General features: G+C 35.8%; 2 protein-coding genes across 2 annotated transcripts in view; one reads left to right on the forward strand and one right to left on the reverse strand.

The window, feature by feature from the left end:
• Positions 1-1,505: 1,505 nt before the first annotated feature.
• On the reverse strand, positions 1,506-12,965 carry LOC114362055 (uncharacterized). Its single transcript, XM_028317309.1, has 3 exons — positions 12,852-12,965; positions 3,544-4,639; positions 1,506-2,163 (listed from the first exon to the last, which is right to left on the reverse strand). Exons 1-3 carry the CDS (start codon positions 12,963-12,965, stop codon positions 2,057-2,059), a joined length of 1,317 nt encoding a protein of 438 aa, XP_028173110.1. The 3' UTR covers positions 1,506-2,056.
• The window catches only part of LOC114362056 (coiled-coil domain-containing protein CG32809-like), a gene marked incomplete at its 3' end in the record, with an annotated part of 47,301 nt that continues 44,562 nt past the window's right edge, over positions 12,929-15,667 (forward strand). The window contains exon 1 of the mRNA XM_028317310.1: positions 12,929-13,340. Within this exon, the coding sequence (XP_028173111.1) occupies positions 13,247-13,340 (94 nt within the window). The remainder of the gene's footprint in view (positions 13,341-15,667) is intronic.

Raw genomic sequence — 15,667 nt, forward strand, 5'->3', positions numbered from 1 at the left:
ATCTATTTTTTTCACTTACGCCAGTATACGTAGGAGGCATCGATGTGCCCTTTTTTATTTTGTTTATTTTTTCATCGATTATGAGTGCCAAATATTGTTTTAATTCCGAAGCATCTATTTACGTTTTCGTTTGCTATTTACTGTATGCTAAAGTGTCTCGATAAATGTAGTGAATGAGTTGAAGTTGGGTGTTGCTAAATTAACAGAACTGTGGAGGCGAATACCGCCGCCAGGACTGCAATTGAACTACGTCAAACTGTGCCACGATAATAAATGCTAACGCTAACTCAATCCAATCGCCCGGCACTTTCAAGTGATGCAAAAGTGTAATCAGGAAAACTTGCATCCTTTAAACTAATTCAATTTAGTGTTCCCTTTTTTATGCGTTTTAAATCAATACAGTTACGAGTACTTAACAACTTATGTGTTCTTCTTGAAATCAACAGCAACGCGGCACTCGTGACTGACACTGCGATAGGGCCTTGTTGAAACGTACGTTTGTCATTTCGAACGTTTACACTTTACTGTTAAATTTATTTACTGTGCTTTCAGCTACACTGTTTTCTATAAATCCTCAGCCTCCAAGGGGAGAAACGGTATGAGCTTCAAAAGAGGTCTAAACATGTTGACGAGAGCATCATAATGGCGAAAAGTAATTCACTCGTCTACTAAACACGTGAAAACTAGCAAGCGAAGCAAGTAAGTAACATAGTTTGTATAAATGTGAGACTTCAGTTTTAAAATCAATTTTGAGACCTTGGCATGGAAAGAGACTAAAGTTTGTAAGAGAATCCGTATGTGTATTAGTTAAACAGGGTTACTCGTGGAAATCGTTTTCGTTATTTAAATAGGTTAATAACGACGACGGTACAGAGCTAGCGACGCTTTTGGGGTAGCTTCATATAGGGATATGATATGAATTCTGTTTTCGTGATTTAATGGTTTCAGGCATAAACATAATATGAATGTTTGTTCAAGTAAAAAAGGTCTGATAAAACATATGATAAGAAAATTCTGTCAATTTGAATCTTTATTTAGTTATTTACAATTAATTTACAATGAGTAAAAAATTCACTTATGCTATCTTAAGTATCCCCAAATGCGTCAATGAGGTTAGCGGTGCCCAGAAGGCTGGCAGTGTTTCCGCGTTGAATTGCAAGGCTTAGACGCTGGCCAAGGTAGAAATATAATTATGTTAGATTATCTTTTCTTCAAATTCTTCGACCGTGAAATTCTTATTTCTTATTGGCAAACGACATCCAAATACAATGTCACGTCACGACCGTGGATACTCAGGTTTTTTTAAAACATAACTCTGACAGCATTTCCATCTCATCCGGTGAGGCGCGGTCGCATCCTTTTTGGAGAGGGTCACCAAAAATAGAATATGTCGTGTAAATTACATAGACTTTCTTACGATATACAATTTATTTACACATTTTAAAGCAAATAGAAGTTTTCAATTTGTTATTGGAAAATCGGGTGATAGTATTTGAGAGGATCTATCTCATTTGATCCATTCACTAGATCCATTATGGATCTATTGAGATTTTATTTTCCAACTAGATCCACCGTGGATCTAATGAGAAGTTATTTATCATTTGATACACCATTACTCCTAGTCGCTACAAATGGATCTGAGGAGAACATTTTTCTCATTAGATACAACTTTTTGTTATGGATCTAGTGAGAAGATGCTAATATTAATAATTAAACTACATAGTAAAATAGCTCTACACATAAGTACGAGTATTTGTAAAAAATCTTAACTTTTTCAATAATGTCACGCACTTAGGTTCTGGGAGTTCAAAAGGTTTATAGTAAATTATTATTTCATAAGATATCATGATAAAAATGAAATATAAATGATGTTTATATTGCAATACTCATATGAAAAAACAAAACAGAATACAAGCTAACAAAAATTCTCATTATTCTTCTTCAAGTTAGCCATTATAGGATAATTATCGACTACTTAAATAAAATGTCTAACGCAAATGAAAATATTTTTATTAGATAACACTTACAAATACAATTAAATATAAATTAATACAAATTAACGAAGTTTTTCTAGGAAGTGCCCAACACTTATCTCGCCACTCATCAATTGCTTCTGGGCAGTTAAAATGCGGTCGTCGTAGACTCTAACATTGTTGCGGCGTTTACGAGGGCGGCACTGAAAATTTCGGGAATCAAGGAAGTGAAACAAAATTACTATTTAAAAATGTATTTATTGCTTTTTAAAGTATTCTCCGCGAAATTAGACACATTTTTCCATACACGAAACCAATCATTGAAGCAACCATTCCATTCGGAAGTTTGGGTCTCCAAAATGGCCGTTTTGTAGGCGTCCACAGCTTCTTCAGGTGATGAAAATCTCTGACCTATTGATTTGTAAGATTGACAGATTTGTAAGAACTATTTATTAGTCTAAACAAATAAAGAAATTTTGACTTTGACTTTGACTTTGACCACGCAATTTATTCTTTATTTTAGGGAAAGTATAGAAATCATTAGGGCTTAGGTCGGGGCTGTACGGCGGATGGTCCAATAATTCTATGGTTTCTTGCTCTAAAAACTCTTTTGTTCTGTGCGCGGTGTGAGAACTCGCATTGTCGTGATGGAGGATGATGCGGCGGTTGCAGTTCTCTTTACGGAGTTCAGAAACGACCTGTGGCAAACAAATGCTAGCATACCATTCTGCATTAACCGTTCTTTGTCCCCCAAGAGGAATAGTCGCAACATGGCCGGTTTTGGAGACAAACGTGGCCACCATTTTTTTTGCAACACTCCGTGAACGAACAATTTTTGTTGGCTTTAACTCATTTTCGAACACCCAAACTCGTGACTGGTTTTTTGTTTCGGGTTCGTACGCGTATATCCAGGATTCGTCACCTGATACGATGTTGTATACAGCATTTGAGGATCCTGCATGTAATCTCCCGAGAGTTCTGACGCACCAAGTAACGCGAGCCGCTTTTTGCTCTTCACAGAGCGAATGCGGTATCCATCGGGAAAACAACTTTTTTACACCTAATTGTTCATGCAAGATTATTTGTATTTGACTCATGCCAATGTCTAAAGTTGCCTGAATTTCGCGGTATATCACATGTCGATCTTCTTCAATCAGCTTACGCACAGCATCAACGTTTTCTTAGGTGACTGCAGTTTTTGGACGACCTTGACGGGGATCATCACTGAGCTTGACACGTCCACGTTGAAATTCAGGAAACCAGCGATAAATTGTGGTTTTGGATGGGGCTTCATTACCAAATGCAGAAATCATCCGGTCAACACACTGTTTTTGTGTTAAACCACTTCAAAAGTCATAATAAATCATCGCTCTTGAATTTTCTCGAGTCAATTCCATTTTCTCAACGACTAAACAAGTTTGACAAGACCTTGTGATACGACCGAGAATCTTTTTTTAAATAAATAAATGGTATACGATTTTTAAAACCCTGGAGTTTGCAATTAAATCGATTTTAATATGACAGGAACAGTGGAAATATTCCATTCCCGATACTTTTAGTGCAGCCCTCGTAGGGCCCGTACTTTTTTTGAACTTCTGCAAACGATGACTGCGAAATGAAGTTATGTTCGCTTCTTGAAATAACAGATGCAGAACCTGCAATAGCCGACCTTCATTTCTGTTAATATTTACATTAAGGCTATGATGCCAGCCCTCGCAGCTATTATTAGTACGGTGTTTCTCTCCATACATACACCATGTTCTGCAAAAATCACCCTTCATCCAGTACGCTTCAAAATATTCGGAGAACTTAGTCAATGTTGAATCACCAGATCCCATTTCATTGCGAATATAGGCCCAACCATCTGGTATGAAATAGTGTGGCAAAAACGCGAGTTTGCTACATAAGGATATTATCCTGATATTAGGTTTTGTGCGTTTCAAGCCGATTGCTTTAGCTTTTCTAAATAGGGCATTTGAGAAGTGGTAATGACAACCCATTATTTTTACATTGAATTCAGATAAAGCATCTAACGTGGCTCTCTCAAAATCGATTGTTACTTTTTTAGGTTGCCAACCTGGCACCTGTGCCTTGATTAAACTGAATAACGCCGTATACGCCTCTTTCGTCTGGTGCGTCATAAACGCAAAAACCAAAGTTACTATATTGGTATTATCTGAATCACTACCTATGTCGGCATGGATTGTATAAATCTGACGGAAAGGCGAAGGGCATGATTTGAATGTTCCGTCCATGAACATGTGTTCTGACTGGGTTAAACATTCTCGAGCATCTTTAGAACTAAACATAATTATTCTCATGCCATTACAACTGTAATCCGCCAAAAGAAAACTCTCGTATTGAAGAGGTACCTCCACTTCTTCGGGATCGGTATGGCAAATTTTATCCACACCGGCAATTTTGTTCCGTTGGCGATAAATTGACGATTTTTTTTCATTGAACGTTGGGATAGGTTTATTTGCCACCAAGTCCCAACCTTTTTCCGTTATGGTAGCCAAAGCCCTTTTGAAAACACGAGGAGCCGGTTCTCTGCCCAAAGAAGCTTCGGCACAATGCTCGTTAACGGTGGCTTCTATCAAATTTTGCGCTTCATCAGAAATGCAGCCTCCGGAATGAGGTTTCCTTATTAATATATCCGATTTGTCCTAAAACAATAACAATGACACTTGTAGAAGCACTATTAACTTTAAAATACCGTTGAATAACAAATTTTTGTTGGTACTTAAATCGTAAGATGTGTTAGAAAAACATATTTTATAAATAACTATAACTGTTCCCGCGACTTCCTACAGTGAAAATACTTAGTTTGAATAACATTTCTCGTTTTTTGAAACATTTTAGCCCATATTGGCTGTAGGGTGATGTTATATAGCCTAAAGCCTTCTTCGATAAATTAGCTATTCAACACGAAAACAATTTTTCAAATCGAACTACATAGTAGTTCTTGGGATTAGCGCGCTCAAGCAAATAAGCAAACAAACTTTTCAGCGTTATAATATGTATTATTATTATTTTACTAAGGAACTCAATATTAGTGTATATAGTGTACTAATAAAGTATAGTAATCCTTACCGCAGATAGCGTCACTGATCCTTTGCAATTCAATTTGGTTTTTTTGTAGTTATCACACCGCCAAAGACTGGTACCTTTTTTGTAGTTGGTGTGTGTATGGAACCTGTATCCATCAAATAATAAAACTGTCCCACGTCCACTTTTTATAAATTTTATTGATTCGTTCATTGTGTAGAATTTAACAACAAATTAAACTTTCAGTAATAACAATTTAATATTTTTTTAATTTCTGGCGCGGTAAATTTATTTTCTTCATTTCAAACTGCCACAGATTAAAAACCAATAACAGAAAAGAGTTATCATACCTACAAGAACTGATTAAATATTATTTATTTGTTTAAAATATTATACAGATAATAATAAATTGAAATTAATTATAAATATTGATTTACAAATACTGCAACTTTAATAATAAACTAATAGTTTTACAACAATTTGTTTAACTATATTATACAGAGTGGAATTTTGTAATGCCACCTGGAGGGAAAGTACTCTTAATACTGTAGAAAAAAATACTGAAAAAAAACATTCCTTTATTTTTTAAAAGAAAGAGAACTGCATTCAAAGATTTCCGATTTTTTTTCGAAAATTCTCTACCATAGGAACCATACAATTTCCTGTACATAATTAAAATAATTTAATATTTCATGGTTTTTCCTTTCATTTGTTTTATCAAGTTTGTTAGAGAGATTTCACCCTTATACTTAACCCTAACGATCGATGCAATAAAATTACAGGGTGTAATTTTTAACAGATTTAAGTTGGTTCGAATCCCGGGTGTGGCAAGGTAATTTTTGGAAATCTTTGAATGCAGTTTTATTTCTTTAAAAAAATAAATGAATGTTTTTTTTTGAGAAAAAATTCTATCTACAATGTTAAGAGTACTTTCCCTCCAGGTGGCATTACAAAATTCCACCCTGTATACTCTTAACAATATAACTTTCTCGTAATTATTTTAAATCATTGTATTTTTCGAGAAAAAATATGTATAAAGTGTAATTCGCGGGCGCCTATCGTAAGTTTTAAGGGCTAAGGTTTCTTTTCGCGCGCATAAATTGTCTATTAAGCTTAGCAGTTAACTGTCTATGCGTATTTTTCTATGAACGAACTAAATTATCCACGTAAGTCAATTTTGAAACCGCACGCAGCGGATAAAAATAATAAAATATGAAAAAAATGTTGTTTTTGTTTATGTAAATCGATTATAATTATTTATCTTAGGTACTGATCCTGAGTCGCTCCTAAAAATTTGGCAACACTTTGCAATTTCACCCTGTATAAATAATGGCCAGTTCAACCTTTGTTATCTAAAAAGTATTTATCTAAAGTAGTCTATGAGAAATGTTGATCTAGCAAAAAAACTGGATCTAGTGGTGCCAAAATTTTTGTAGATCCATGGATCTGTGTAAATGTATCCAGTGGGATAAATAATGTCACTAAATCCATTGTGATGGATAACAATGGAACCAGTGGGAAAAAAATCTATGTAGATCCATACTTGAGCATATCAATAGATCTAATGAGAAAAATATTCTCCTTAGATCCATTTGTAGCGACTAGGAGTAATGGTGTATCAAATGATAAATAACTTCTCATTAGATCCACGGTGGATCTAGTTGGAAAATAAAATCTCACTAGATCCATTATGGATCAAATGAGATAGATCGATTTGAGAGGTCTGGGGCTATCTCAAGATGGATATTTTGAAGAGCTGAACCTATCAGCCTCTTTTCTAATATGTTTGCTCTCTGATGTCGCACCGCTTATAAGAAGAGTTGCCAGAATGTTCAGTAATCTTTATATTTGGGTAGGATAATCGTTGTAAACTCCAATTTTAGAAATCGCAAACTTGGGAAATTTGGTGACAGTATTTTCTGTGAGCTTCCGTTTTCACTTTTAAATATACAGGATGGCCAGAAAAGTAAAGACTAAAAGAAAAATTTAGTTACTCTGTAGTTGAAATTCCCTTCCACCTTCATCCTAATTATCAGTTTCCACCAGGTGTGATGAAGGGCAAGAGCTTTCTCGTTGAGAATGAAAACATGTTCTGTCCAGTTATTGTCTCTAAATCTGTTCTGCGTAATGTAAATTTAGAGGATTCCCAATATTAATTCACTCTAAGAAAGTCAAAAACATGTAACGGAATCTCCGACTTACCACTTTAGTGGAGCGATTACAGGAAATAGTGGCTCATTGAGTACATGTTTTTTTGTATTATTATGAATGTTCAGGAAACTGCGCAGTTTTTAAAATGGTTTCGGACCTATGGAAGTTCTTTTTTTTTTATTTAAACTTTTAAGTTGAAAATTTGATAGTGTTCTGTTAGCATAATTTTAATGTTTCTAACATAACATTTGTATCTTGAATCAAAGATAGGAAGGTGATTTTTTTTTTCAAACATCTGCAATTAATAAATAACAAGTCTGTCAAAAAAATTAATCTGAGGAAAGTCAACCCAAAAAAAGATAAAAAAATAGGTCATAACATTTTAAAATATCACACAATTAACTCTATCTCCTAAACTAAGCAAAATCGTAGAACATAGATGGGGGTGATTCAGATACATCTCGATGTAAGGAATCTAAATTTTCTTTTTAGACGTGAGTGTCGTGACGAGAGTGGCAGGAGGAATACTCAAGAAATGGGAAACATTTTGATATTTTTTTCACATTAAGGAGATCTTCTTCTGTATATTTAGATTTTGGAATAAAAATGCCTAATCCGTACACATTAATTGTATCCGCAGAAAGTCGATACTGTGGGTCAGTCATTTATTTATCAGAGGAATATAAACGGTGAATAGTCCTCCGAAAATACTTATTCAACGTCATTTCCTTTCCATAATTATTATGGAGAGTCTGCCGATTTCACGCGTACGATTTCGGTTGGGGTCATGTGTGATCTTTCCCCTCGGACCGTGCTTCGATTTGAGGCTATCATTAATCTACGACTATATCATCGACATCTAGGTACTTGTTTTACAGTCTGCTCACATAAATAAATCATAATTCATTGAATCGTTACATAGAAACAGTTACTTTACACAGTAGTTATTCACTAATGATTTCTAAAAGAGAATAATATTCCTGCAACAACGTAGTCTCAATTAAACAAACGCCACTACTCTTCAAAGCAAACAAACTAACATCACCAACACAACAGTGAGACTGGAGAAAGTTCGTGAAAATATCAAACAAACAACATTTATGCTCGTAACTGCAGTGAATTTGTACCTTTAATGTGGACTGCGAATTTGAGCTTTTAACGTGCCCTCAAAATGCATACCGGGGTAAAAGTTTGAGCAATGGTTTGCATTTAATTTTTGATAAATTTCACCTGTATTTTCAGATCATTGCATGGTTTTTGAATGATGGCAAATTCATTCACATATTTCGGGGAAAGTTTATCAATTAATTATTTGAATCTGTCACCTTAATTAGGTCAGAATTAGAACGTAATTTCATTATTTTTACTGAAATAATAACCGCAATAAGAAGCTTTTTATTGCATCAATCAAGATCTGTTAAACATGGTTTGACACGTCCTTTAACAAATTCTCAGTTGGCCCTTGTTGTCGAATCCTCCATTGAAGAACTTTTATAAACCACACATCGAAATATGTGCCATGCAGCTTGTTATTGTGCCCTTCGTTATCAATTAGACACGTCCGTCAATCACGGTGAAAATATAGTCCCCATTCAAAAAGTTTCCTAAACTGAACATCGACATTCGGCATAATATGCTGTGACCTGCTACTGCAGCTTTATTGCGCCAGGGGTATACCATTGGAATAAGCCCTACTGTGGATTCCCTTCCATCCATTAGACACGTTTCAACTCAGCATACATGAGTGAAGCGAATTAACACTAGGCAATTTGATAATATAATAGGTATGTAACATTTGATAACATTTTTGTCATATAAATTGACTTCTCTGATTTGATTTGTGAGAAAAAGAGATGCTAACATTGACCTTTGTTGGCGTTAGGACCTATCCTAATTATATGATCTACATTGAGTATTTCTCTAATAGATAATCCATTTCGGTTATAAGAAAGTTACAGTATGCTCATTAAAAAAAAGTAAGTAAGTCTGTCTGGTATTTTTTCAGTAATAGAAAGATCTAACAAAATCTTTTGATCCCCTGATATTAACATAGTTTCAGAAGGTTGCGCAAAGTAGGTTTTCTTCTTTGAAAAGAGCAATTACGGGATTCGTTTATAGAGGGAAATATTTTCCGCACAAAAGGCTGCACTTGAAGAGATAGTATGTTCATTAAAAATGCATATTTCTAAGTCTGTCTGGTATTTTTTTCAGTAATAGAAAGATATTTTATGTTATACAAAAATTTTTGATTCCCTGATATCAACATAGTTTCATAAGGTTGCGCAAAGTAGGTATTTCTTTGATAAGTGCAATTGCAGGATTCGTTAATAGAGGGAAATATTTTCCGCACAAAAGGCTGCACTTGCAGAGATAAATGGCGCACGTGGCAGAGCTACCCGCAACGATGCGTTGCGCAATCCAACAATTGTGGCGATTGACCCCCCCACCACCCACTCTTGATCCCGATTGGGCTAAAATGGTGTTGCACAAGTGATATCTGACAGATGCTTCGACCTTATTACAACGCTATAAGGTAGCTTACGTACCCAATCTTGTTTGCAAAGCCGATCAGGCAAAATCGAGCCCGGGAGTGGACGGGCTGATTCGTTTGCGTGCCATTCCCCGCCGGAGGTGCAACTTCCCAGAATAAGGCATTCGTCGAAATTGTAGCTCCATTTCTCAGAATCATATCGGTTATCATTTTATGTGTCGGTCTAGGTGCGATACATTGTTTATTTGTCGTGGTATTCTGTAAATTGGTTTTGGTCACAACAATTTGTCGAAACATTGAATTTATGAAAATTAAGTAGTTTTTTTTTTCAATTTATCTTGTAACTTAACAGTAGATTATCTTGTAACTTGGTTTAAGAAGTGTGATTTTCTACCCATGTGCGCACGTCTAATAGGTGAGCGCATACTGGCCACAGTAGATGAATCTACTACCTGAAGGTTGGCAGTATATTATCTCGGCAGTGCCTTAGTGGTAATATGCGCACACGCAGCTTGTAATTACTATTTTTTTTTATCTTTTACACATTACTCGTACATGATTCTTGCGACGACGATTGTCTTGACATTTAATTCTATCGAAAAAAGTTGCCCCTCCAATCTTCGCGAATCGAGATAAAATAGGAATCAATTTGTGAGTGATTAAAACAATATTTTGTTTGACACTGAGTATTTTATTACTTTTTTCTTATTAAAACGCAAAAACGATTTCTATGATTAAAATAATAAATTCTTGCGAGGACGAGTTCTATGTTGTGTAAAAATTTTCAAAAGTAGGTACTTACGTAATATAATATTTTATGTTATTGTTGCAAGTTATTTCTAAAGAAAGTTGCTTATCGTCCGGAGAAAAACTATCGAATTAGTTTAGTTTTTCCTCACAATTATTTTAAATACAGTCTACCATTGTGTGTACAACTGTATCTGTATGCTGAGCTTTCTGTAACAGATCGATATCCACGTCAATGTAGATTTATCCAACCATTTTGCCCTCGAGAATAAACAATAAAATCAAAGCTTTGACTAACATAATTTACATAATAAATGCGCGAGAGCGTCTTTGACACCGCTCGCGTCAACATAATTTGCACCGCGGCTGCAAGTAAACGGAGATTAATGAGATTTCGAAGTGCATCGCTTAGTTTGTTATAAACTTTGTAAGAAGACATAACACTGTTAATTGATTATTCTGTGGTAAAATCAGTCAAAGAACGTTTTGAGTATGAGTACTTACGAGTGTTAGTAAAAACAGCTCTGTTTTCATATTTTTGGATCCTTATATCGTTTTCACTCATAATGAGATACTAGCTCGAGCAACATTATAAGATAGACCGGAAAATATAAAAACACCGATTCGAATATAAGAACATAACTCTTAAAGACCTTAAAAGTAGTTCAAACACTGAGTTTGCTACTGCGGCAGGAACACTCGGGGTGTGCTGTGCACAGTACAGGGCAGTAACTCTCATTGACTCTTCAACGTGTGAATTTTTAGATCATAATTAATCCGATATTATCAGCAGTGGCGGCGTAGCATGGGTTGGCACCCGGGGCGATCCCCCCCGTCCCCCCCGTCATAAGGCCTATGGCACCCCCTGGTACCCCCCAGGATTTTGTGGTTACCTACTGATTCGAAGATTGGAAGACAATGGTCCCCCCCCCCCCTTCGTATCATGACATAGACCGCAGATTTTGCCATGCAGATGCGCCAGTGAGTACTAANATAGACCGCAGATTTTGCCATGCAGATGCGCCAGTGAGTACTAATCTGCGCGTCTTGTGTCACCCCCTAATGCTTGGCACCCGGGGCGGACCGCCCCCACCGCCCCCCCCTTACGCCGCTACTGATTATCAGCAAACAAACAATTGAACAAGTTTGCAAACAAAAGGTTCATTAGTTGTTGGAAGGAAAATGGTCAATGATGATAGGTACATGTTTTTAATATTCTACGCGCATTGTTAGCTTAGGTATCGCTTATGAGAGGTGAAGTAGTAGGAGGACAGTTGCTGTTGCAGATGAAAACGAAATGGAAAAATGTTAGTGTGATGAGTACGAGCATTTCGGATTGAGTACGTTTTTAGGATATATTTGTAACACAGTTATTTGCTCGTGGCATGTCATTATTAATTCATCGTATCGTTAATATTTACTGACAGGGTATAAAGTGAGCGAAGCCCGCGCGTTTCCGCTTTTATTTTCTGGTGTACTAATTGCGCCAGCCGTGAATTTCACGTATGGCTAACAAAATCATCTTTATCGTGAGATACTCGTATTTTCCCCTTATTTCAAAAGGACTTACGACCTTGCAAAAGTGAGTTTCATTCCTGCGCAGTGCGCACGCAGGATCTGCCCCACCCTGAATACGCCCATATTGTTTGATCAAAGCTTATTTAATCTACTATTAAATTGCAGATTATAGAAATTAATTCAGAATAAATAAATTCAAAATGCAACGCTGTACGGCAACGCCTTTGAAACTTTTAGTTAAACTAAAGTAATGCTACAGTCTCGTCGAAAATTGATCAAAAACATTACTTTCAGTCTATAAAGTTTGTTTACTGTTTAATTTGGGTCGTTTTTGGATGTTGTTTCCACTGTAATTGATATTTCGTTCTTATTACTAGTTGGCGTACAATATCGATAGTAGGTGTCGTTGATGTGAGAAAATATTCATATACGTTCATTACGTATTATAATAATTTTAATCCTACATATAACTATTTGAAATGAAATGTGGATTATTGTCAGATTTATTATTGTTTAATAAATCAAATCATATCAATTATTTCAACTCAAAATTGTGTCTATAAGTAAAAATTGTAACTAGAGAAATGATTCAAGTAAGAAGTTAAGGTTTTTCAGTCAATTAAATCTGGTAATGTGCAAGATTTGCAACCAAGTTTTTTCGTGTCACTAAAATGTGGCCATGAAAGAAACGGCTATCGAGTATTTACAGTGTGCTTCAGAATGCTGGCGTTCATATGACGCGAATCACGCGTTGAACTCTAATACAGGCAGATAAGGTTCAATTCACATTGGATTTCATTTAAGAGACTCGACCAAAATGATTTTATGCAATACGACTGTCTTACAGCCTGTGAATGGATTATTGTTTACATTTCAGAATTCTTTTAATTAGTGAATAGCTGGGAGTTTTCTGGGTGTTTTACCGCGCGCAGTCGTCTCTCGCATAGAAATAACGTAAGGAACACTGGGCTCTGCGGCGCGACAGCCAGTCGACAGCCGACTTTCTGCGGCAACGGTTCCCATAGCGACAATACCATTTTTTTTTGTTTCAGTAACAACTACACCAACTAGTTTATGAATACCGGAATTGAATTAAAAATACATATCCAGAAAAAACTAATGTTAAGTGTACCGATGCAACCTATAATAGAACAGTAGCTTTTTTAAACTTTACCCGTTACACTAGTTTGATGAAATGTGACTCATGCGTGTTGTCGCAAGTGAAGTGTTAAAAAGAAGAAAATGTGCTGTGAGCGAATTTTGTAAATATGGTAAAATACGCGTGTGTTATCGATGTCAGTGCGAATATTGACTGAAAATGCTAAGTCGTTGGAAGAGCAAAGACAAGGCGGAAAAGTCCGGCAAGTCCTCCAATTCTAGCAGTAAAAAGAAAAGAAAAGGCAGAGAAAATGGTTAGTAGTATAAATAAACTGTAGTAACTGTTATTTTAATCGTGCACGTTGTCAAATTAATATGTTATGAAACTGTCCGGAATGGCTTAAATATATGACATTTGACTCTAGGTGCACATACGCAAGTCTGGAGTTTCGCAAACAAATCCCGTAGCTGTTTCACGCTTTTACTGCATACGCCGCATGAATATCGCCGTAAATACTAGCTGACACATTAATGCAGTAACACGTTAAATTTCCCTCCTGGTAGTCCTGGTTAACGCCTGTAACATACTGAATGTTGAAAATTATTTTGCCTCCTGCAAGTTCTATACGTATTAATTCTATGCATGCTTTTTGTATTCCACCTAAATGTCACATGTAAAGCTGATCATATTATTATAGGGATAATTTTGTATATTTTTATGAACACAAAAACATGTTTTGTTCTGGTAAACCGGTTCCAGGGAGCCGCGGCGTGATGTCATTCTGATACAATGACATTGGCGTGTCTATAAACCTCTTTACGGAAAACGAACGTTACTGGGCGGGCGGCGGGTGGCTAATCTAGAGTGCCTACTAGGGCGTATACAGGGTGAATTATTCAACTGTCATTTCGGGATCGCTTCTGATAAACGAAGAAAATTGCGCAAAACTATTTTCAATAAGATAAATTCATGTAAATAAGATAAAACTTGTAAAGTGTAATTCAATAGGCCCTATTGAATAGGGAATTGAAAAATAAGATAATTTTAGTTACTTTAGGTGGTAAGTCAATGAACGAAATCACACAAAGATACTCGCAGTCTTGAATTCACGATGTGTGGTATTCATTTGTGTAAGTAGAATCTAATAAATAAAAAACAACTAGGTACCTACACAAAATGAACGAATGGACTTTTATTTTTTTCGAAACGTATTGAATCATGATCGTACAGTGATTGTAGATGTTTAAAATTCCGCTGGCATGTTAAATGTTCGGGTCAGAATTCAGTTGCACATGCATGCTTTTCACATAACCAGTAGGTATACTGTGTGGTATTGGCGTGTTATCTCATTTAAATATTCACCAGTTCATACACGATCGTTTATTAAGTAAAAATGAGTTGCATACTTTTTTTTACTTGAAAATATTTCAGGCACTCTATGAATAGATACGAAGCACGAAATATCATTATTTTTTTTAAACCCGCAAAATGGCACCCTTCACAACTACCTAGGATACATCAGTGTTTACCTTGATTTCTGTCGGCTCTACATCGCACGAAATGTCGTGAGCTTTGGCCATTAGGCCTAAGCTTTATTTCGTTACGCCCCCTCTTTCTGCTCGGGCTGCTCTGCTATCCTAGGTCGACGTTAATGGCCATAATAAATAAATATAGCGACGACATCTGCTTAGTAAAAAATAAGGGGCGTTGGTGTACTGTAAGAGTACTTGAAGCATGCATAGGGTAAGGTGGTGCAAGAGTACGCACTTTTTAAATAATACGTAATATCATAGTTATTAAAATGAACTTTATTAAACTGAAATTTTTATGCATCTCTTAAAAATCAACAGAATAACAACATAACGTTACTTTTGGCATAATTGGCGTTTCATAAAAACAGGAAAATATATGTTATTAGCGCATAAGTCACACTGGTATAGTGCTCCATCCATATATGCAGTACTTTTTTCGTGCCACCATTCCTTACACTACTCCGAGCACTCGATCCAGTCCTCTACAATGGGCTCTTTGTATAATTCCTGACATCCGCCACATCTCCACCTCTTACGTTTTGCTTTTAAACTCTTTTGTCTTCTTAGTCTTTTCATTCCTTTTTAATGTTTTCCGATATACGGTCTCAAAGCTAATTCATAATTGGATTTTGAACTTTAAGCTCTTGATATAGGGTACAAAATCAGTTGAGATTTTCTGGTAGATTGGTGTGCTGACGACAATACAATAAATACGACTAGATTTTCTAAATTTTTGTGATTTTTCGTTTCGTAGAAGTCTTTTCGTTGTTTGTTCTGTACCTCTAGTACGAAAAACTTTCGAGTTCGTTTCGTTGCGTATTCAAAGTGTCATCGAAAAATTTTGTATGAAAAATTAAACAGCGCCCCCTAGGGCGGCTATAATATAGGGTGCGCTGTTTAATTTTTCATACAAAATTTTTCGATGACACTTTGAATACGCAACGAAACGAACTCGAAAGTTTTTCCTACTAGAGGTACTGATGAAAAATCTAAAACAAGACGTAACTTCACTTCACCAAAACTAAGATAACCATCATTTTGGGCAATGACTTAAAAATATTAACTAGTGTTTATAGATAAACTTTTTATTACTAATATTTTTAGATTA

This window comes from Ostrinia furnacalis, unplaced genomic scaffold, assembly GCF_004193835.3.
Source record: "Ostrinia furnacalis isolate ACB-3 unplaced genomic scaffold, ASM419383v2 OfSCF6139, whole genome shotgun sequence".
Taxonomy (NCBI): domain Eukaryota; kingdom Metazoa; phylum Arthropoda; class Insecta; order Lepidoptera; family Crambidae; genus Ostrinia; species Ostrinia furnacalis.